Raw genomic sequence first — 16880 nt, forward strand, 5'->3', positions numbered from 1 at the left:
GATCTTGGTCCGCGTCGTCATGGGATGAGAGACGTATCTCGAATCCCATGGAAACACGATCTTCTTGATACGCTTCGAGCTGCGCGCGGTTCCAAGTCGGGAATCAAAACGCAGCGCGCTCGTGGATTTATTGCTATTCGATTCGATAGAGGTAATTCATCAAGTTGTAAAGTTAAAAAGCGACAACAGGTTCATTTTAATTCATTTCAAGTTTCGAACTGAACGATCATACTCTCTTAAAAGGTTTTTTTGATTAAATTGTTACACGATCGCGGAGACCCTGTCACTAATCATTCCGTATTCGTCGTGATACAGACGTGAACGACAGTCTCAGTCGACAGAATGGAATTGTATTCCTAGAATTTCATGGGAAAAGAGAATCGTGCGAACCAACGTTAACGATCCCTAGTCCAGAGGTCGAAATTAATGGAGAGGAGTCGTAGTTCTCTTCTCCAGTCGGCGATCGCTTCGGCATACCCTAACTCCGGGCGACGATATATCCCCGGCCTCGCGCGTTGGGGTGGCCGGGTGCATCGCGGCCAGGTAAGGGGCAGCTGTCCACCAGGTGCCAGTCCACCACCTCTCCACGCATCCTCCACCTTCGGGACGGTGGGGATCCGCCCGGTCTCATTGGATGCCGGCTCGCGCGCGTTGCGGCAATACTCTCGCGCTCCGCGACAGAAAACAGTCAGTCGTCCCAGGGCGCTCGACGGGGCACGCAGGCGATCTGCGATCTACGTGGTAGATCGCCCCACTCGTCGCCGTGACACGCGGTTCTTGTTCGCAGTCTTTTTCCTCTCTTTCTCTCTCTCTCTCTCTTTCTCCGTCTTGGGTTTAGGGTTTGCACAGTGTGATCGCGGCGACGTCCACCCGTTAAAAACGTCGCCGAATGAACAACCAGTCGCGTCTGGACGGGAAAGGATTACGGAGTCACGTTTAACTCAGTCAAGCTCATCACTGTCTCATCGGATTTTCCTCGCGTTGAGATTTTCGTTTAGGGTAGTTTCACGACGTTGACGGTCGAGCGTAGTGGTGGTGAAGGAGAAGCGGAGGGCGTAATCTCGTCTTCGCGTCTCAGTGTCCGAAAGTGCGATCCTCAGTGAGCCATCGGAGTTAAGTCCGTCGTATACCTCGAACTCCGCGACCGTTTGTCCCTCTCAGTCTCCCATCTCCATCTGCAACACATCTGTAAGTCGCGGCTTGTCGCGCCTGACTCTCGCGGGAGCAACACGGCCACATTTATGGGGGTGTCCGGCGAGTGCGCGATCAAGGGCAGCAAAAGCAGCCACCCCTGTCACTGCTGCGGCCACGGCGGCAGTTCCGGCGCGAGCGTGCAACAATCGCAGCAACAACAGCAACAATCCTGCGAGCCGTATTACCACCACCACCATCAGCACCATCATCATCACCATCATCATCACCATCACGGCAAGCACGCACCGCCGAGCGCGTCGCCGCAGCACAACAACAGCGGCGACAACAACATCCTGGCACCGTTGCGCAGCAAGATGAAAGTGCTCAAAAAGCTCAAGCGCAAGATGGGTCTAGGTGAGCCACACCTCCGTCATTTCCTCATTGTCTCTGATGCTTTTCCGGTCACTGCTCGGCCGATCATGCGACTAATCGATCGATCACGAACGCGTTTCGCGAGACACTGCCTGATTTTGTCGGTCAACGACACTCGGACAGGCTTTCTTCGAGAATGAGGATTATGAGCAAAGTGTAGGTTTAATTCGTAGGTAAACAGACGGTAATTGGATTTACCGACGTCTGTCTGATTTCACGTATCTGTTTATTTACAGACCTTAAATTTTAGAAATTTATTGCGAAAAAGATTGACTCCTTCCACACACATACACACACACACATTTTCATTGGTGTTTTATTGTAGAATATCAACTAGTATACCATAAATCACACACCCCATTGCGCAAGCTCTCGCCAAAGCGATCTGTATTCAAATCGTCGTTGTAAAATTGAATTCATCGAACGCCCCCGATGAATATTGCTGATGGAGCCGAGCGGCGAACTCTCGTCATCGAGGAACGAATATCTAAACTCTAAAACGGCGATAGAACGGACGGGGAAACTATTTTGGTTTTTATTCCCCGTGGTTCATCGGCGGTTTATCGCACCGCAAGTTCAATAATTGTTGACGACGCATCTGCTATACCTCCAACTTTTCGCTATATTTCGGGAGAGTTTAATCATCGCTTTTCCCGTATTATTTAGGAAGGTATACTTGTGTAGCGACTGGCGGTTTAAAGCTCTGATAAAAAATTAATACACATTTCGTACTGATGGAGGAACTGTTTAACTGGTGGATAAAACGAAATAACTTCGAGGAAAGAATCGTCTTCCAGCTCAAAAGTTATTATTGTTGTCGCATATGCTATAGATTCGCAGAGCAATAAAATCTATAGCACGTGATCGATACCGAACTGGTGCGCGATATAGTAGAAGCTGATTGAAAAATACTGGCCACGGGCAGCTTTGTTTCGTACGACTGCTGCCGACTGTCCCGATTTCCGAGTGCATCGTCGTCGCGCTCGTTTCCATCGCGCGCGTTCAGTAAAAGCTCATTTCGCGGCGAGCTTATGGCCCGAGCTATGTTTCGTTGACCGACTTTTCCTTCAATGGACGATCCGCTGGATTCCACGAGGTAGCCGCGGCTGCGAAGGGGCATATCGCTTCTCCTTGGCTTTCTTCTCGGTCTCGCTTTCAACATCCCGCGGCGTTCTCATCAGATATCCTTCCTTCGCGATTCAGTCTTTCGCGAATGTAGCATTGTCGACGACAGTTTCTCACAACGTAACTGGAAACTACTCCTCAAACCCTTTGCTCACGCGACTTTTGTCTTCGATACCCATTGCGCTCACTCTCTTCTTTGTCTTCCGTATGTCCATCATCTTGACACAGAATTTCGAGCGCAATAACGGAGACAAAAGCAACGTCGTCGAAGATGTTTCCGATTGCTATTTCTGCTTCTTATGACTTTGATTTTTTAGAAAGGATTAAATTGGAAGTCTATTTAAATAATAATAATACATGGAAAAAGAAATTAATATTCTTAATTAAAATGACTCACGATTTTATACATATATATAAGTAAAATTATATACAGAAATTTACATGTCTAATTAATGATATTAATATGTATATGATAACGCTTGAAAGATGTCTGTAGGAATACTTTTTATATTACGCATATTATGCGCAACATGATTCCAAGAAAAGGTTTTTGTTTGTGGCTACATTCTCATTGATCTGTACATTCCGATGTAATCTGATGGCCGAGATCTTAAATGCTTTTTCCCGACGAGATTTGTAATAAACGGTTCTTTACTATGAGACAAAGCTTTAGTTGTTGTTGATTAAAATCGAGGTTAAAGGTTACGAGTAGAATGAAGTGGAATGGAGTGGAGTGGAGTGGAGTAAGGAAAAAAAGAGTGGCTTTCCTTACGTGATAAATTTTACGTGTCAACGACTTTCTTCCACCGGGAGGTTTTAATGGACCAACGCAATGCGAGCCCTTTGTGGGAGGGCTCTGAACCATTGAAGATTTGGGAAAGGGACAGTGTGTTCCTGGGATACTTTATATTGGAGAAGAATTGTTTTCAACTAATTCTTGCGTAGCTTGAATTATATGATTAACTAATAACAATATAATATTCTACGAAGATATTATAAAACTGTCCTAATCTTCAAGTTTATAATTTTTAAAATCTGATTGGCAAAAGTTTTGCAAAGTTTGTAACCGCATTCTTGTGGTTACATCTTTCGCCGCATATAATATGAATTAAATGAATAAGAAACAATACGCAATATGTCGCAATATTTGTATCTCGCATTTATATTTCACATTTAATTATCAAGGTCTCATTATTTTTCAATCGCCAAAGATTTTAAATAATCTTTTTTTCAAGAATGATATTTTTTTTCCGGAGCCGCGATTGTTCGATCAATCCTTTCTCCATTTCTCGTGCATGAGAGAAGTAACTTTTATATCTCTGTCTCTCCTTTTTCTCTTTCCCTCTTCCGATCAAAGTAAACTGGAGCAAACAGCTGACGCAGCCACCTTGAAATTTTCAGAGTTGTCTTGTTGGTTGCTTTGCATGAAATGTTTGGTCCAGTTGATAAGCGCGTTTATATGTATCCAATATTTCACTTATGTACTTCGTTATGTACCTCCTCATGACCAGAGTTTTACTTCGAGAAAAGAGGGAACGAGAAGAAGAAGAAAAAAAAGAAACGCGGAAAAGAGGGATATTTTTAGCGGGATAGAACACTTTATATTTTTTGCTACGATCATCTTCACGGCATAAGCGAAATGAAGAAAGTAAGTCATCGTATCGCTTCTGGAATATCACTTCTTTGGCTCTTGCTCCTTTACCTCTTCTTTTTCCCGTTTTTTGCGGTTCGGTGAATCACTCGTTTCTCGGTTGTGCAGAGATTCCCAGCCTCTTTACTTTCTCATCCTCGTCGCGACTTCTTTTTTTTTCCCCGCTCTCTTAACGGCCACAGCTGAGCTACCTCTCTCTTTCTCCGTCTTTTAGAAACAGCCTGCCTTACTGTTTCATCTCGTATTCATTTTTTTTGCCTGTAATCGGGATATATCGTGTTGTTCGATCGTCGACGAGACGAAGAGGAAAAAAGATTCGTAACCTCAGAGGATTTTCTCGTGCGATCGAGAAATGCCGGTCATGACTGGGTTGAAGTTGATTTACCTGTTCGAGGAAAGGGTCCTTTCCCCCCTTCGATCTGAGTCACTGAAAGCGATTGGTGACGCATTAAGTTGCTGACCGTGACGAAACGTTATTGCAATGTAAATTGCATAATGTTGCGCTTACGCGTGCATGCAAACAATGTGCCACCTGCGTCGGATATGATTCAAGGATCCCAGAGAAGTTTCCCACAAGTTTCACTTTGTCACATCCATTGAGATCTTGAGCTTCAGCTATTAACATACTTTCGAATCTACAACAAATGTTAACGTCTTGTTTTATCGATTTATTTAACGTTCAGTGAAAAAGTTAGTTGAAGTATCATTACGTTCTTGGAATCTGAGGTCTTGATTGAGTTTCCTTTAATTAACTTATTTACAACGTAACTCGACGAATAAATAATTCATCAAACACACACGCATATGTATATAGACATGCATACAGGCTCTGTTAAAGCAATTACTATCATCTAGTCGCGGATCTCTCTCTCCTGCTATCTCCCCAATTATGTGGAAATGAAATTTCTTACGGTTTCCGCGTGTCTCCCCGAGTCCACCTTCCGGTGCGGGTGTGCCTCGCAAGTCGTTCGAGTCGTCTCGTAGAAGATTCAGCCAAGAGGCGATCACTGACCGTCCTCACTGACTCGACAACCTCGCACAACCCACCCACCCACCCACCCACTTTCCGCTTCGCCGTGTGACGTCAGAGAGTGAGCCGCGGGACGGAACCCGTCTTTGTTCCCACAAGCGTTTCGCGAACCGGTTTTGCGATTCACGATGCCGCGTTACTACTTCCTGTCAGCTGGTCGGACCGCTTAATCGGGGAATTCTCCGCTTATTTTAAGGGTTCGGCGGCCGTGTCCTCGGGAGTCAAGTCCCTTCCGAGAAAGTCCATTCATCCTTCCTCCCTGAACGACGACCGTAAATTAGCGATAACGCCGGCATGCGCGTGATAAACATATCGAAATTCATAGCTGCAGTGCATTTATCGTGTTCTTATCTCGACAGACTATCCACGTAAATAATATACAGGTGTATATACACAGACCGCAAGATGAGTTTCGCGAACTTTAAATAGATTGCAATAAAAAACAAACTAAATATCAGGCGATCTTCTCGTCGAATAAATTTCTGTTAGTTAATTTAGATATTTTCAAAATAAGAATCGTTGTCTCGCTTGAAGTATACTTCGATGACGTTCTTGTCTCTGCAGTTACACCTTCTTCGTTCATGCTGACCGATCCGGAAAGATAATTTCGACGGGGTATCGTCTGCAACATCCGGCACGTCGCGAGCGGATTCAAGAACGGAAGTCGACATTGATAGGACACAATGGAACACGCCGAGAGTTCCGTTTTCCTGGATCGCGTTCCCCTGCCACGGCCTTTTTGTCCGAGACGAAACGCGTCGCTCACGTCTCAATTCTACATTTCATCCGAGCTCTCGATAACGATTGCGGATCGCCTCGGGCGCGTCGGCGGAACGGAGATCCCGCCGTTTTCCGTGCGAGTCCGCTTCGCGCTCCTCCCTCGCCGCTCTGCGGAGGAAGATCGTAATCTCGGTTCGACGCGGACGTGTGGAAAGTGGACCTTCGCGGAAGCAAGGTGCGTGAACACCCCACGTGGGTACGCAGCGCGTGCACCGGAAGCGGTCTCATAAGCAGGACTCGTGCGCCTATCGCGAGACGCTCTCGGGCTCGGCTGCGTGGAAATTCGTAAGATCACCCTGCCGTGACGCCGATTCGTTCTGAGCCACATTCGTCTCGCCTTACGTGGCTGCGTAACGTGACGTAATTGCTGAATATTTTTTGAATATTTAATTCCACGACGGATATAAACTCGCGTTATCACAGCTCCGTCTCTCCGCGTTCGAATTAATCGCGACGAGTATCTTAAAACATACATATTTTCTTGTTTTGTCTACTGCCCGCGCGAGACGATCCCTCTTGGTCCCGGTGGGCAGAGTCTGTTTACGAATTAGACGCGCCGTTGCGAGCCTCCTACCGATTTCCCTCCGCGAGTCGAGTCGAAAAAGCGGTGTAACTGCTAAACATCTGTCGTCGGTCGAAGTGTTTCCAGAAGACGTGGCCCAGAATACGAGCGGGAGAAAAGTTTTCACGAGTGCTTTTGAGAATCTCATTTGCTAAGCTGAGGCTGCTGGCTGCTAACGTAATGGATTCCCGAGTGATAAGGCAGGTCGTAGATTTTTTGTAAGAAGAAGAAAAAAAAAGACTGCCGTCGACTAGAAAATATCTCGTGACTTTGCAAACAGGCACGAATAAAGCACGCCGAGATTCAAACCCACTTGAATCGCGAGATAACGAGTTAATTAACCAGTCTCAGGTTTCACGCGAGCGATCTTTTCCGTTAATTAATTTGTATTGCGGCGAATTTTTTTTCTTTGCGAGGCACATTTAAACGTAAAACAGAATTAAACGTTCCGTTTTGAAATCGCGTAATACTTGGGATTTATTCGACGCAAATTATCCGAGGTAGAGGAGCACGGCGATGAGGGAGAGTTGTCGGTGCGATCTTCACGCATATTCTATGCATAAATCTCCTAGCTACGCAGCGAGACGTCCTAACGATGCGTTCTCCTTCGCGTGATCCTGAATACGCCGGGGGCTAATACGGCGAGCGAGCTCCCTTCGCCGAGATTTATCGGGGCCTGCCTTTTTAAAGCTTTCTTTCCCTCCAGTGGAGATGCTCTCTACTGCGCCCAAGTGCATTCGCCGTGCTTTTAATGCTGCTTTATAACGGTGAGACAGCGCCGTGTCGCGGAGCCATTTCTCAATTTGTCTGGCAGCTTCTGGGGCTTCTCTTCTCGTCCCGATCCGCGCGGCTCCTTGTTCGGAGAGCCCTTCGAACCGTTCGTTCTCCCGCAATCGGCACGTACTCGATACTCTTTAATCGCCGTAGAAACGAAACTACAGTCTGGAATTGTCTGGAAAGCGTCGCGTTACCAGCTGCTCGAGGGGCGTTAAAAATAGAATTATAACGAGCTTTAGGGACTTTGACTTCGAAAGATAAGAACGAAAGTCGCATAAAACGAAGGACGCAGAAATAAAACGTTGTCGGGCAAAAGGCTCCGCTATACAGACGTTTGCACTTATTTGTTTACTGTTATCTTTCTTTATTTTTTTTTTTTTTAACACTAGACATCACAGACGCGCGTTTCGCGCGCGCTATTTAGCTTTAATATTACACACAACTGTCAAAATATGCTATGACAGCCGCTCACGAAGTTAGCGCAGCAACAGAATCAATCAGCATCGCGTAGAAGAACCAACAAAGCAATTCGAGACTTTCGAGAAGACTTCGAGAGATGCGAGTATCGATTTAACATGCCTTTTTTTTTTTAGAAAGGATACACCGGTCGAAAGACACGATGATTCACTTCTTCCGATCGAATTGCGGGTTCGATCACATGCGGCGCGATGGCTCCCTCAATTTGAGACTGACTTTTTCGAAAGACAAGAGAGAAAGAGAGAAGCCCCCAGAGCCCTTCACTCGCGATACACATATTACTCCTGGGAGTCGAGAGCCGCCTCTAGACTTTAATGGAACAAATGTTGCGAAACCACATCGTCGCTCGCCCCTCGAGCCATCTCGAGGGCCTCAATGTCGATGCAATTTCGACGATGATAATATCGCAGAATTCATCGGGTGCCTTTTAATCGAGTCTACTCTATAACGATTCGATCTGATGCAAACAAGAGCTTTCCTTAACAATCATTATTCGGAGCAAAAATTTTTCGGATCTTTTGAATCTTCAAACTACTTGACACGAAGTACTTCGTTGCGATAACGAGCTCCAGATCGAGAGCGAGGACGTCTGTCCTTGAAGAACGCCGAATAATCGCGATTCGATCGTGGTATTATTAGCATATATGAATGGTCATTCGGAAGCGCGCATAACGGAGCAGGAGAGTCCCCCTCGTCATTAAAATTTCCCCCATTCTTACACTTATCCTCCACACTTGTAATCACCGGAAGTCGCCGGTTGATACTCGTAATTTCTCGTTGATTACGGTAGAGGTAACCTTAACGCCCACGAACAAAACCGAGGATCGTTGAATGAAAGAAAAAAAAAGGAGGAAGGGCCGTCCCGCGGTGAAAAATCCGACGTGGTCGTCCTACGCGCAATTCGCGCGGCGTGGCGCCTCAACGAGCGAGTCAATGTCTGAATGAACGACGAGATGATTTAATTGCCGAGTGTCAGAGGTCATCTCGACAACGTGACTGTCGTCCGACCAGCGCCTCTCATTCTCCACGCCACCCACCCGCCCACGTTGGCCACACGAAATCGGCCTAATCGCAGGAAGTTCGGCTGACCTCCGCGATTAAATTCAATTAGCTGGCGACAATATTTCTCGCGAGAATTTCTCTCACGAAATTGTTTAATTGCTCGGCCGAACGTACTCGCGAGAATGTATTGTACTTTCTCGGTGCTCTGTAATAATCGAGGATTATCATCAGAACTTTGTTAATCAATGCTTCAGTTAAATGCAATTTCGTCTCGCCGAGTGACGGCGGCAAAGTTAATTTTTCCGTCTGCGATCGGCTTCCTCGAAAAAGCACCCACGTGCACCGGCGATCTCGCGAAAGTACCGGTTTTACGCGATAAACGAAGCCGCCGATCGGCCGATATGTAAACCGCGGCGGCCTGCTGGCGTTCATCGGCATCGGCGGAGCCGTAAACTCCCACGACTTTTACTCGCTTTTCCCGTCGTGATTTACGATGTAATCCGCGATCCGCGAAATTTCGCCGCCGAAACTTTCGCAACGCGTTCGCGGCCCAAATCCATCGATAAACGCGACGCTCTCTGTTATCGCATTGTTCCATCATCAAATCCGCTTCTAACTGTTTGGAAGGACGTTTATGCGATCGCCGATGGCTGTGAGATCATTGTAAGTAACTGACAATCTTCTCAGCCTGGCGTTGCAGCTTTAGCGTTTTAGTTAACGACGGAGATTTTTTATTTATAATTTTAGTAATATGTGTCTTAGAATTTGGATCTGCAATTTCGCCGATGATAATACCGCAGAATTCGTCGCGTATTTTTTAATCGGGTCTACTTTATAAATAATTCAATTCACGTCTGATGCAATCTGATGTAAGTAAGAACTTTCTTTAGCAATCGTTATTGGAATTTTTAAATTATTTAAATCTAAACTGCTTGAGAGAGAGACACGTTCTTGCGATAACGAACTTCAGATTGACAGCGAAGATCAGAAAATGGATCAAATCAGAAATTGGCATATTGATATTTCGATGATGATATATTCGCGATCCATATGTTACTCCGTTACAAGCTCCACGCTCGCGATCGGCGTGTTACACGCGTATAATTTGTGAAAACAATCGGGGAGGGTTATAGAACGGTAATTATCGCGAGGAAGCGACGCCGCTCTCCATCGAGACTCCCCTCGCGTCGCGGATCGCCGTGCACGCTAATTCGCATCTAATTTAACATGAACGGAATCTCGGAGGCGACGCTGATAATCGCGCGCTTTAACGAGCTTCTCCCACACGCGCCGCGTTCCTGCCTTCCAGGCATTGTCTCAATTCCGCGGAGAAAATTACCGATTTTCTCCTACGTACGTACGTACGTACACGTACGAACTTACGATTAACCGAGATTTCACCGTAATGACCCGTCGATATTTCACGTCGGTAATAATACGGCCGGCGAAACGGCGCTGTAATATTTAGAATCGAGGCGAGTCGTATACGTATATGTATCTCGCGCTTCTCTAATCAAGATCCAGAGCGTAGTAACGTCGTTCGCGGCGCACAAAAAGAAGAATCGGACCCACTGGAGAAAGAGAGAGAGAACGGCGGCGGCCGGTGGGGTACGGCGGGCTTCCCGCTTCATTCGTCACGGTTGAGAGCCACGGTGAACCGTCGACCTCTGGTGTAAACCGAGAAAGTTCGCTCGCCGAGAGCAACCGGACCGGATGAATTAAAGACGTTAAGGTCGTTGCCTTTAATCCTTTTGTCGACCAGTTACGTCTTTCCCTGCGCAATTTGGAAATTGGCGTAATGACGACTCGCCGCGCCGTCGCCGCAAGGTCGAGGAGACGTTCAAGAATGCATGCGAGTAGAGAGGAGCGAGCCTTTCGGATCCGTTAACCACATCGGTTTTTTCCTTTAACGCGAGAATTTGCACGTGAATTCCCACGGACTCTCTTCGGTGGGTTTCATGTTGGATATTTTTTTGTGGAAGGGGAGGATCGAGCCGCGGAGGAAGGAAACAGGAAGGAAAGGCACGCGGGGATCGCACGAGGGGAAACCGACGACGCGATCCGGTGGCTTCCCTCCGGGATATTAAGGACAGACAGATGGACCGTGAAACTTATCGCCGTAAGAGCATTATGCGATTAAGGGCTTGGTTTCTATCGAGTCTATTCTCAAGATGTAATACCAATGACCGTCACCGCGCGTCGCACATCTCTTTATCATTCTCTCTCGTCGTGAACGTCGGCTTTTAAATAAATTCGGCGAATCGTATATTTTAGGGATTCGGGCTCGTCGTCATTTTCGGTGTCGACGAGCTCGCTCAAAATCACTCGGAGCTTTCACGCGAAGCCGCACGTACATAGCGCGCGTGCCGAGCTTTGCATATCGCTATCAAACCCCTGACAACGGCCAGTCTGGCTGTGTCGGGGGCCGGGATCGATAGAGCTTCTATTGCGATATCGCGCGCAAACCCCATGGGCGAGTATGGTGGCGACAGAGGTCGGGATGGTGGGGGTACTCCGCGTCGCGGAGCCACCCCCACATTTCTATGGAAATCCTATGTAAAAAAAAAGGACACACGCATATGTAGTGGCGCGTTCAACCCCTCCACCCCCCCCCCGCCCCCGTCGATTCCCGCACCCAGATTTTGCAGCTTCGTACACCTCTTCCGTACCTCCGGCAATGTTATTAATTCTACTTGCTCCGAATTGAATGCATTTTTCATCATCTCGCCAATCGCGTTTGCTCCGAATTATTGATTCACGCCGATAAATGCGATACGACAGTTCTAAATAGTGATTAATGTTTCGGGCGCTCATATATAATTCCGTAACGTTTGACACGCTGTTCGAGTAACGACCCCTAATCGAGAGAGTAACGACTCCCTATACATAACCGATCAAATATGCTAATGTCCCGTGAAAATCGCCGAGCCATGAAGCTCCGTACGGGATACGCGCGGATCTTTCGCTCACCCGACTTTTCCCACCCTGCAAGCTCGCTCTTAGACAATTTTCCTGTAAAAATATATAGGTCGCTGCAGTTCCCTCCACGCGCGCTTAACGCGCGACACACGTGTATGAGCACAAGACCAAAATACGGCTTCTCCGGATCATCGATCGGTTTTCAGGACGACCGGGAGGGTGCCGGAATGCCCAAAAGCTTAGGGTCCTTTTGTGTTTTCCCCTCTCGCTGATCTTTTTTTAGATCTCGTCCTTTGGCTAACGAGAAAGAGAGAGGGAGAGAGCAGCTACGCCAATGCCGGTACTGGCTGGCTGGCTGGCTGGCTGGCTGGCTGGCTGGCTTTCGTCGGGCCAGGTGGTGCGCAACCGTTGCTACGGCATGCATCGCGCCATCCCCAAAGCCGTGTGTTCCGCTCCTGCGAGCAGCTGCAGCTGCGACATATACATAGCGACGTCTGTGCGCGCGCGTTGCGTGTCGCTCCTCCGCCATCTGAGGGTTGAACTCGCGTATATTAACACTTGAGACTTGTATTCACTATTCGTACTATCGCGCGTCTCCGACAACGTTCCTTGTGCCCCGGGGGGCTAATAGTCTGTGAAGAGCCCATTTTTAATTGGTCAATGTCGCGCTTTATGTTACTCTTTAATAATTAGTTATTCGCAATTGCGTAAGAGAATGAGATGCAGATGAAAAATATTGGAAAAGAACAGAGAGAAAAAAATTAGAAATTTTGTTATAATTTTAAAAATAATTTCCGCAATAGATTACCGCGATATTTTATCAAGTTGATCATCAAAGTACCCTCGGATAATATATCATTATCAGTTTCCGTTATTCGTGTAAATTCCTAATAAGTTCAACGTCGTCGCACAAAGCTTTTTATCATTGTCACGCGCGCGCGCGCCGTTACGCCTTTCGCTAATATCGGCAGATAAGGCCGCGCCTTATCGACGGCATCCGCAAGGTGAGATCCTCCAGATATATCCGCCTTTCCGTTCGAATGCCCCGCTGCCACGCACAGCTTGTCGAAGTCTACGTGTACGTATGTACGTGCCCGTGTATTGACGGATCACACACATACACACGTAATGACAGCGGGGAGTTGGTCGGGGCAGCAACCAACGCAGCAGATGGGGAGTTTGCTTCTGCAAGCCAGTCGTTGTAGCGGCGTGGCTCAGGCTGCCCGCCTTTTCCCGGCAACTCCCGGCTTGTAAATCCACTCGTGTTTTCCTTTCACCATTCTTTCTCTTCCTCTCGCCATTCGTCGTTTTTCTTCCGATCCGGAAAATCGGGAGGGTGAGATATTCGGAAGACAATGTGAGAGAGCGCGCGCGCGTGCCACCTTCCCACCCCTCGTCGTCTTCCCTCAACCCCCTCTCTTTCCCTTCTTCACCTCTCGATCACCCTTCGCCGGATCTGGAACGGCGTTCATAAAGATCCCACGTTGAGGATCGATCGATCCTCTAGTTGTTCTCAATCTGAGTGAGTACTCGCCGAGAGATTCTCTTTGTCTCAAGCTCGCGTCAAGTAAATTCTAACGTTTTCGTTGCGCTTCTACTACTAAAATCGCGGACAAAGGGTTCAATCACGGAAAAACGTATACGTTTGCTTCTACATATTGTACATTATTTCATTTCTTTATTTCGTATTTGGTATATAATTTAATCTTTCTATAATTTTATACACGATTATTCGAAGTTGCTCGAAGTTGTTCAAAGCTGTTCGAAGTTCGAAGTTCAACTATTAGTTCGTCTGCTCCAGATCCTCTCCTGTTTTGCGATTTACGTCGGAAAACTTCCTTGTTGAAAAGAAAACCCGTATTTTTCTAAACAAACTTCTTCTAAGTGCGGAACGTTCGTGTTTGTTCCTGAAAATCGCCGTTGTTTTGCGTTCCAAGATTCAAGATGTCTTTGTCCTGCTCTAAGATCGAGGTGTCTTTGTCTTGTCAACGATCGAGGCGACCATTGACAGTCAATAGGGCCACCAGAGTGGCACAATTGCGCCTCTCGGCACACGTTCTCGGTGAGTACAAAAACGCATTCGTTCTCCTTCACGTCTCCCTCTCTCCGTGAAATTTGTCCCTCCCCGTAATCTGTCCCTCTGAAACTCCCCTGCTAAGAATCAGCTGCTTCCACATCGCTGGAGCACAATGTGCCGAATCTGAAAGGTCTCCATTGTTATTTATAATAAATATTTAATCACTGATTTTTTAAATCGACAACATTTAAAACACAGATATGCCTTCTTAACATTTTTCAGGAAACATAAATGCGATCAAAGTAAATTTTTCTTGCAAGAAAACGACAACGTGACGAATAATAATAATAATAATAATAATAATAATAATAATAATAATGTCGAAACTTAAGAAACTAATTTGCAAGATTAAAGAAATATTAAAATTCGAAGTATAGTTCTCCAATGGAAATCCGCACGAATATAGAAAACGGGCTAACTAAGATCCAGGCGCGGTAAATAATGCGCGAAAGTTTTGTTTTTATTTCTATTTTACATATCTTCCAACCTTGACTGAGCGCCGACTAAATTTGTCAGACTTGAAACCCACAGCTCTGGTTGGAGTAGTAAAATCTCCCCCCCCCCTACACCTAATTAAATCGATTCGATTTAATTTTTGATGCTATATGCATCTAAATAATTGTAAAGAAATCATTGCGAAAGATATGTAAAATAGAAATGAAAATAAAACTTTTGCGCATTATTTACCGCGCCTGGTTCTTAGTTGGCCCGTTTTCTATATTCGTAAAGAAATATTAATTATCATTCAATTTGCAAAACTGTATTAATTCAAATACGGTGACCACACATGGCGACTAAGTCATTTCCACTGGTTATGTCGCCCGTAACTCCTTCGAAAAGCTTACGTCAACACCGTTCTGTCTGACCGTTGCGTTTCTCCGGTCTATTCGCTCGAACGAGCGCTTCCCTAGCCGGTTTGTGCTCGAAATTAGCGCGCAGGGCACGATTCCGGTTAAACGACGAGTGCGAGACACGCGTTTCTTCGTCGTACGAGGAAGCGGAATTTCATTAACGCGACCCCGCGCCTCCGTGAGTCATCGCTCGCAGCGCGACGATCTTGCGGACCGTTCGCGACCCGATGATACAATCGGCAGCGCGGGGTTCGCCTTCCTTCCTCTCTCTTGGTCGTCGTGCATTAGCGACATGGCGCAAGAAACCTAATTTCAACCTCGCTTAGGATCGTAACTGGGTCGACGATACCATCGTTACAACGCGGCAACGACCGGCGTCGTCTTCGAAACGTCCGTGCCGTTCCTTTTACCCGCGCGTTTATTTCGCGCGCGCAAACACGCCCAAAACCGTTAGCACAATTACATTGCGCGATACCATATATTCCCCGCGGACTTTCTATCTAATTAAAAGCGAGCACGCCACGTAGGCAATGGCCGTGGCTCCAACACGATACTAGAATTATCCGACGCACTTGTTTCTCTACTTTCGTTGTTCATCGCGTTTCATCTCGACGTTCTCTGATCGCTCAACCGCCGGTGCCTCACTTATAAATCTGTTGATTCGCTGAGCTATGCTATAGGATTCGCGTGCATCTAAATTGGATCTTGTTAATTCCTGCATTAAATATACATAATCGGATATGTGTTGGATCGGACGCTAAAGATTTCGTTGGAGCCAATTTTCCGTTCAATTTAAGATCGCAGTTCAGACTTCAGACTAATATATTATCAAAGTCGCATACTTCTTTTTCTCTCCTATTTAAATCGACCGAGAATTCCAGAAGTTGCGTCATTGCTTGTCGATCGCGAGATTAGGGATTGCAGTTCGAGCCCCATGATCGCCCATGTAAAACAGCTCGAGCGTGGCTCGAAACCGTTAATCCCGTGTCCGCACGGGGAGACGCGAGAGAGAACCGGTCCGGTTTCCGTTGTTTTCCCTTTCTTTACACCCCCGCGAGTAAGTCGCTCGCGGCGATCCCGCGTCGTGCGAAGCGCGACAGATGCGGCGCAACCCCCCCGCCCCCTCGGGTTCCGGAGGGATAAAACGAAGGGTGCGGTATCTTGTGGCCACCCTCTCGTTTAACTTCGTTAATCCGATTGTTCGTAGATGGGCCGTGGTGGCCCGCGTTAAAAGCGCCGCGATGGGAATATACACTTGTCGTCGTGGGGGCTTCGTTACACACCCCCGAGTCTAAGAAGCTTAGAATATTCCGGTCGCGTTTGCAAAACGGCTTTGCCGCACTTCGAGGCACTCGCTTCCACAAACTTCGTCGATAACGCCGCAAATCAAAGGGTATATGAGTCACGCGCTTCTCGTCGCCGCCTAGTTCCTGCGGTCAAGTAACGTCGAGGATTAATAGTACCGGGAAAGGTTTCGAGCGTTCACCCTGGGACGTTCGCGGGTCGCCGAAAAGCGGGTCACCGAAGCTATACGCCGCGAGGGAGACGGCGAGCTCTCTCGGATAAAGATCTCGGGCGTTCTTCCATCAGGCGTGTATGTGTATACGACCAACTACTACGCCGCATACCAGCGGGGCGCGTTCCTTCTTCCTCTCCGGAGGCTGATCTTTTATTCCGTCCGTGGCGCGCGGGCCCAATTCCAGATAGGTCGCTTATGAGAAACGACACGTACACAATCCTTCCGCCGTTTTATTACGAAAGCAGAAGCAGGCAAATGGCAAGGCATCAAGCGTAATTACGAAGGAATCTTGTACGATCATCGATCCAATGGCGCTGACCGCGATAGAAGGCGCTATTGTGCCGCGTCAGGCTAATTGCGCGAACATTACGACTTAACGTCATCGCGATCTACATGATTAGGGCTAGGGACCCTTATCTTTATCGCCCCGCAGCGCAAATCTCGAGCCGCGATCGCGGCGATTAGGGGGGGAAGACTTGTGGAGTCCCGCGGGTTCGACGACCCTCACCGCGCCCGTTACCTATCCGCTCCTAATCGCGATTCC

At 47.3% G+C, this 16880-nt stretch overlaps 1 protein-coding gene and 1 long non-coding RNA gene across 5 annotated transcripts in view; one reads left to right on the top strand and one right to left on the bottom strand.

The window, feature by feature from the left end:
- The window catches only part of Neur (E3 ubiquitin-protein ligase neur), a 59912-nt gene that overhangs the window by 30376 nt on the left and 12656 nt on the right, over positions 1 to 16880 (top strand). The window contains exon 1 of one of the 4 annotated variants that reach the window (XM_077407816.1): positions 678 to 1548. The exons of 2 other annotated variants lie outside the window; for them this stretch is intronic. In XM_077407816.1, the coding sequence (XP_077263942.1) occupies positions 1242 to 1548 (307 nt within the window). In that variant the 5' untranslated portion in view covers positions 678 to 1241. Of the gene's footprint in view, positions 1 to 677; positions 1549 to 13085; positions 13952 to 16880 lie in introns of those variants that run through there. One more of the 4 variants, XM_077407820.1, reaches the window with a different exon arrangement.
- On the bottom strand, positions 3189 to 5657 carry LOC143898413 (uncharacterized). The gene is made up of 3 exons (XR_013257199.1): positions 5254 to 5657; positions 4851 to 4977; positions 3189 to 4769 (listed from the first exon to the last, which is right to left on the bottom strand). It is a non-coding gene; the product is annotated as an uncharacterized LOC143898413 (long non-coding RNA).

This window comes from Temnothorax americanus, unplaced genomic scaffold (genome assembly GCF_048541705.1).
Source record: "Temnothorax americanus isolate GAGA-0224 unplaced genomic scaffold, ASM4854170v1 Scaffold23, whole genome shotgun sequence".
NCBI lineage: Eukaryota > Metazoa > Arthropoda > Insecta > Hymenoptera > Formicidae > Temnothorax > Temnothorax americanus.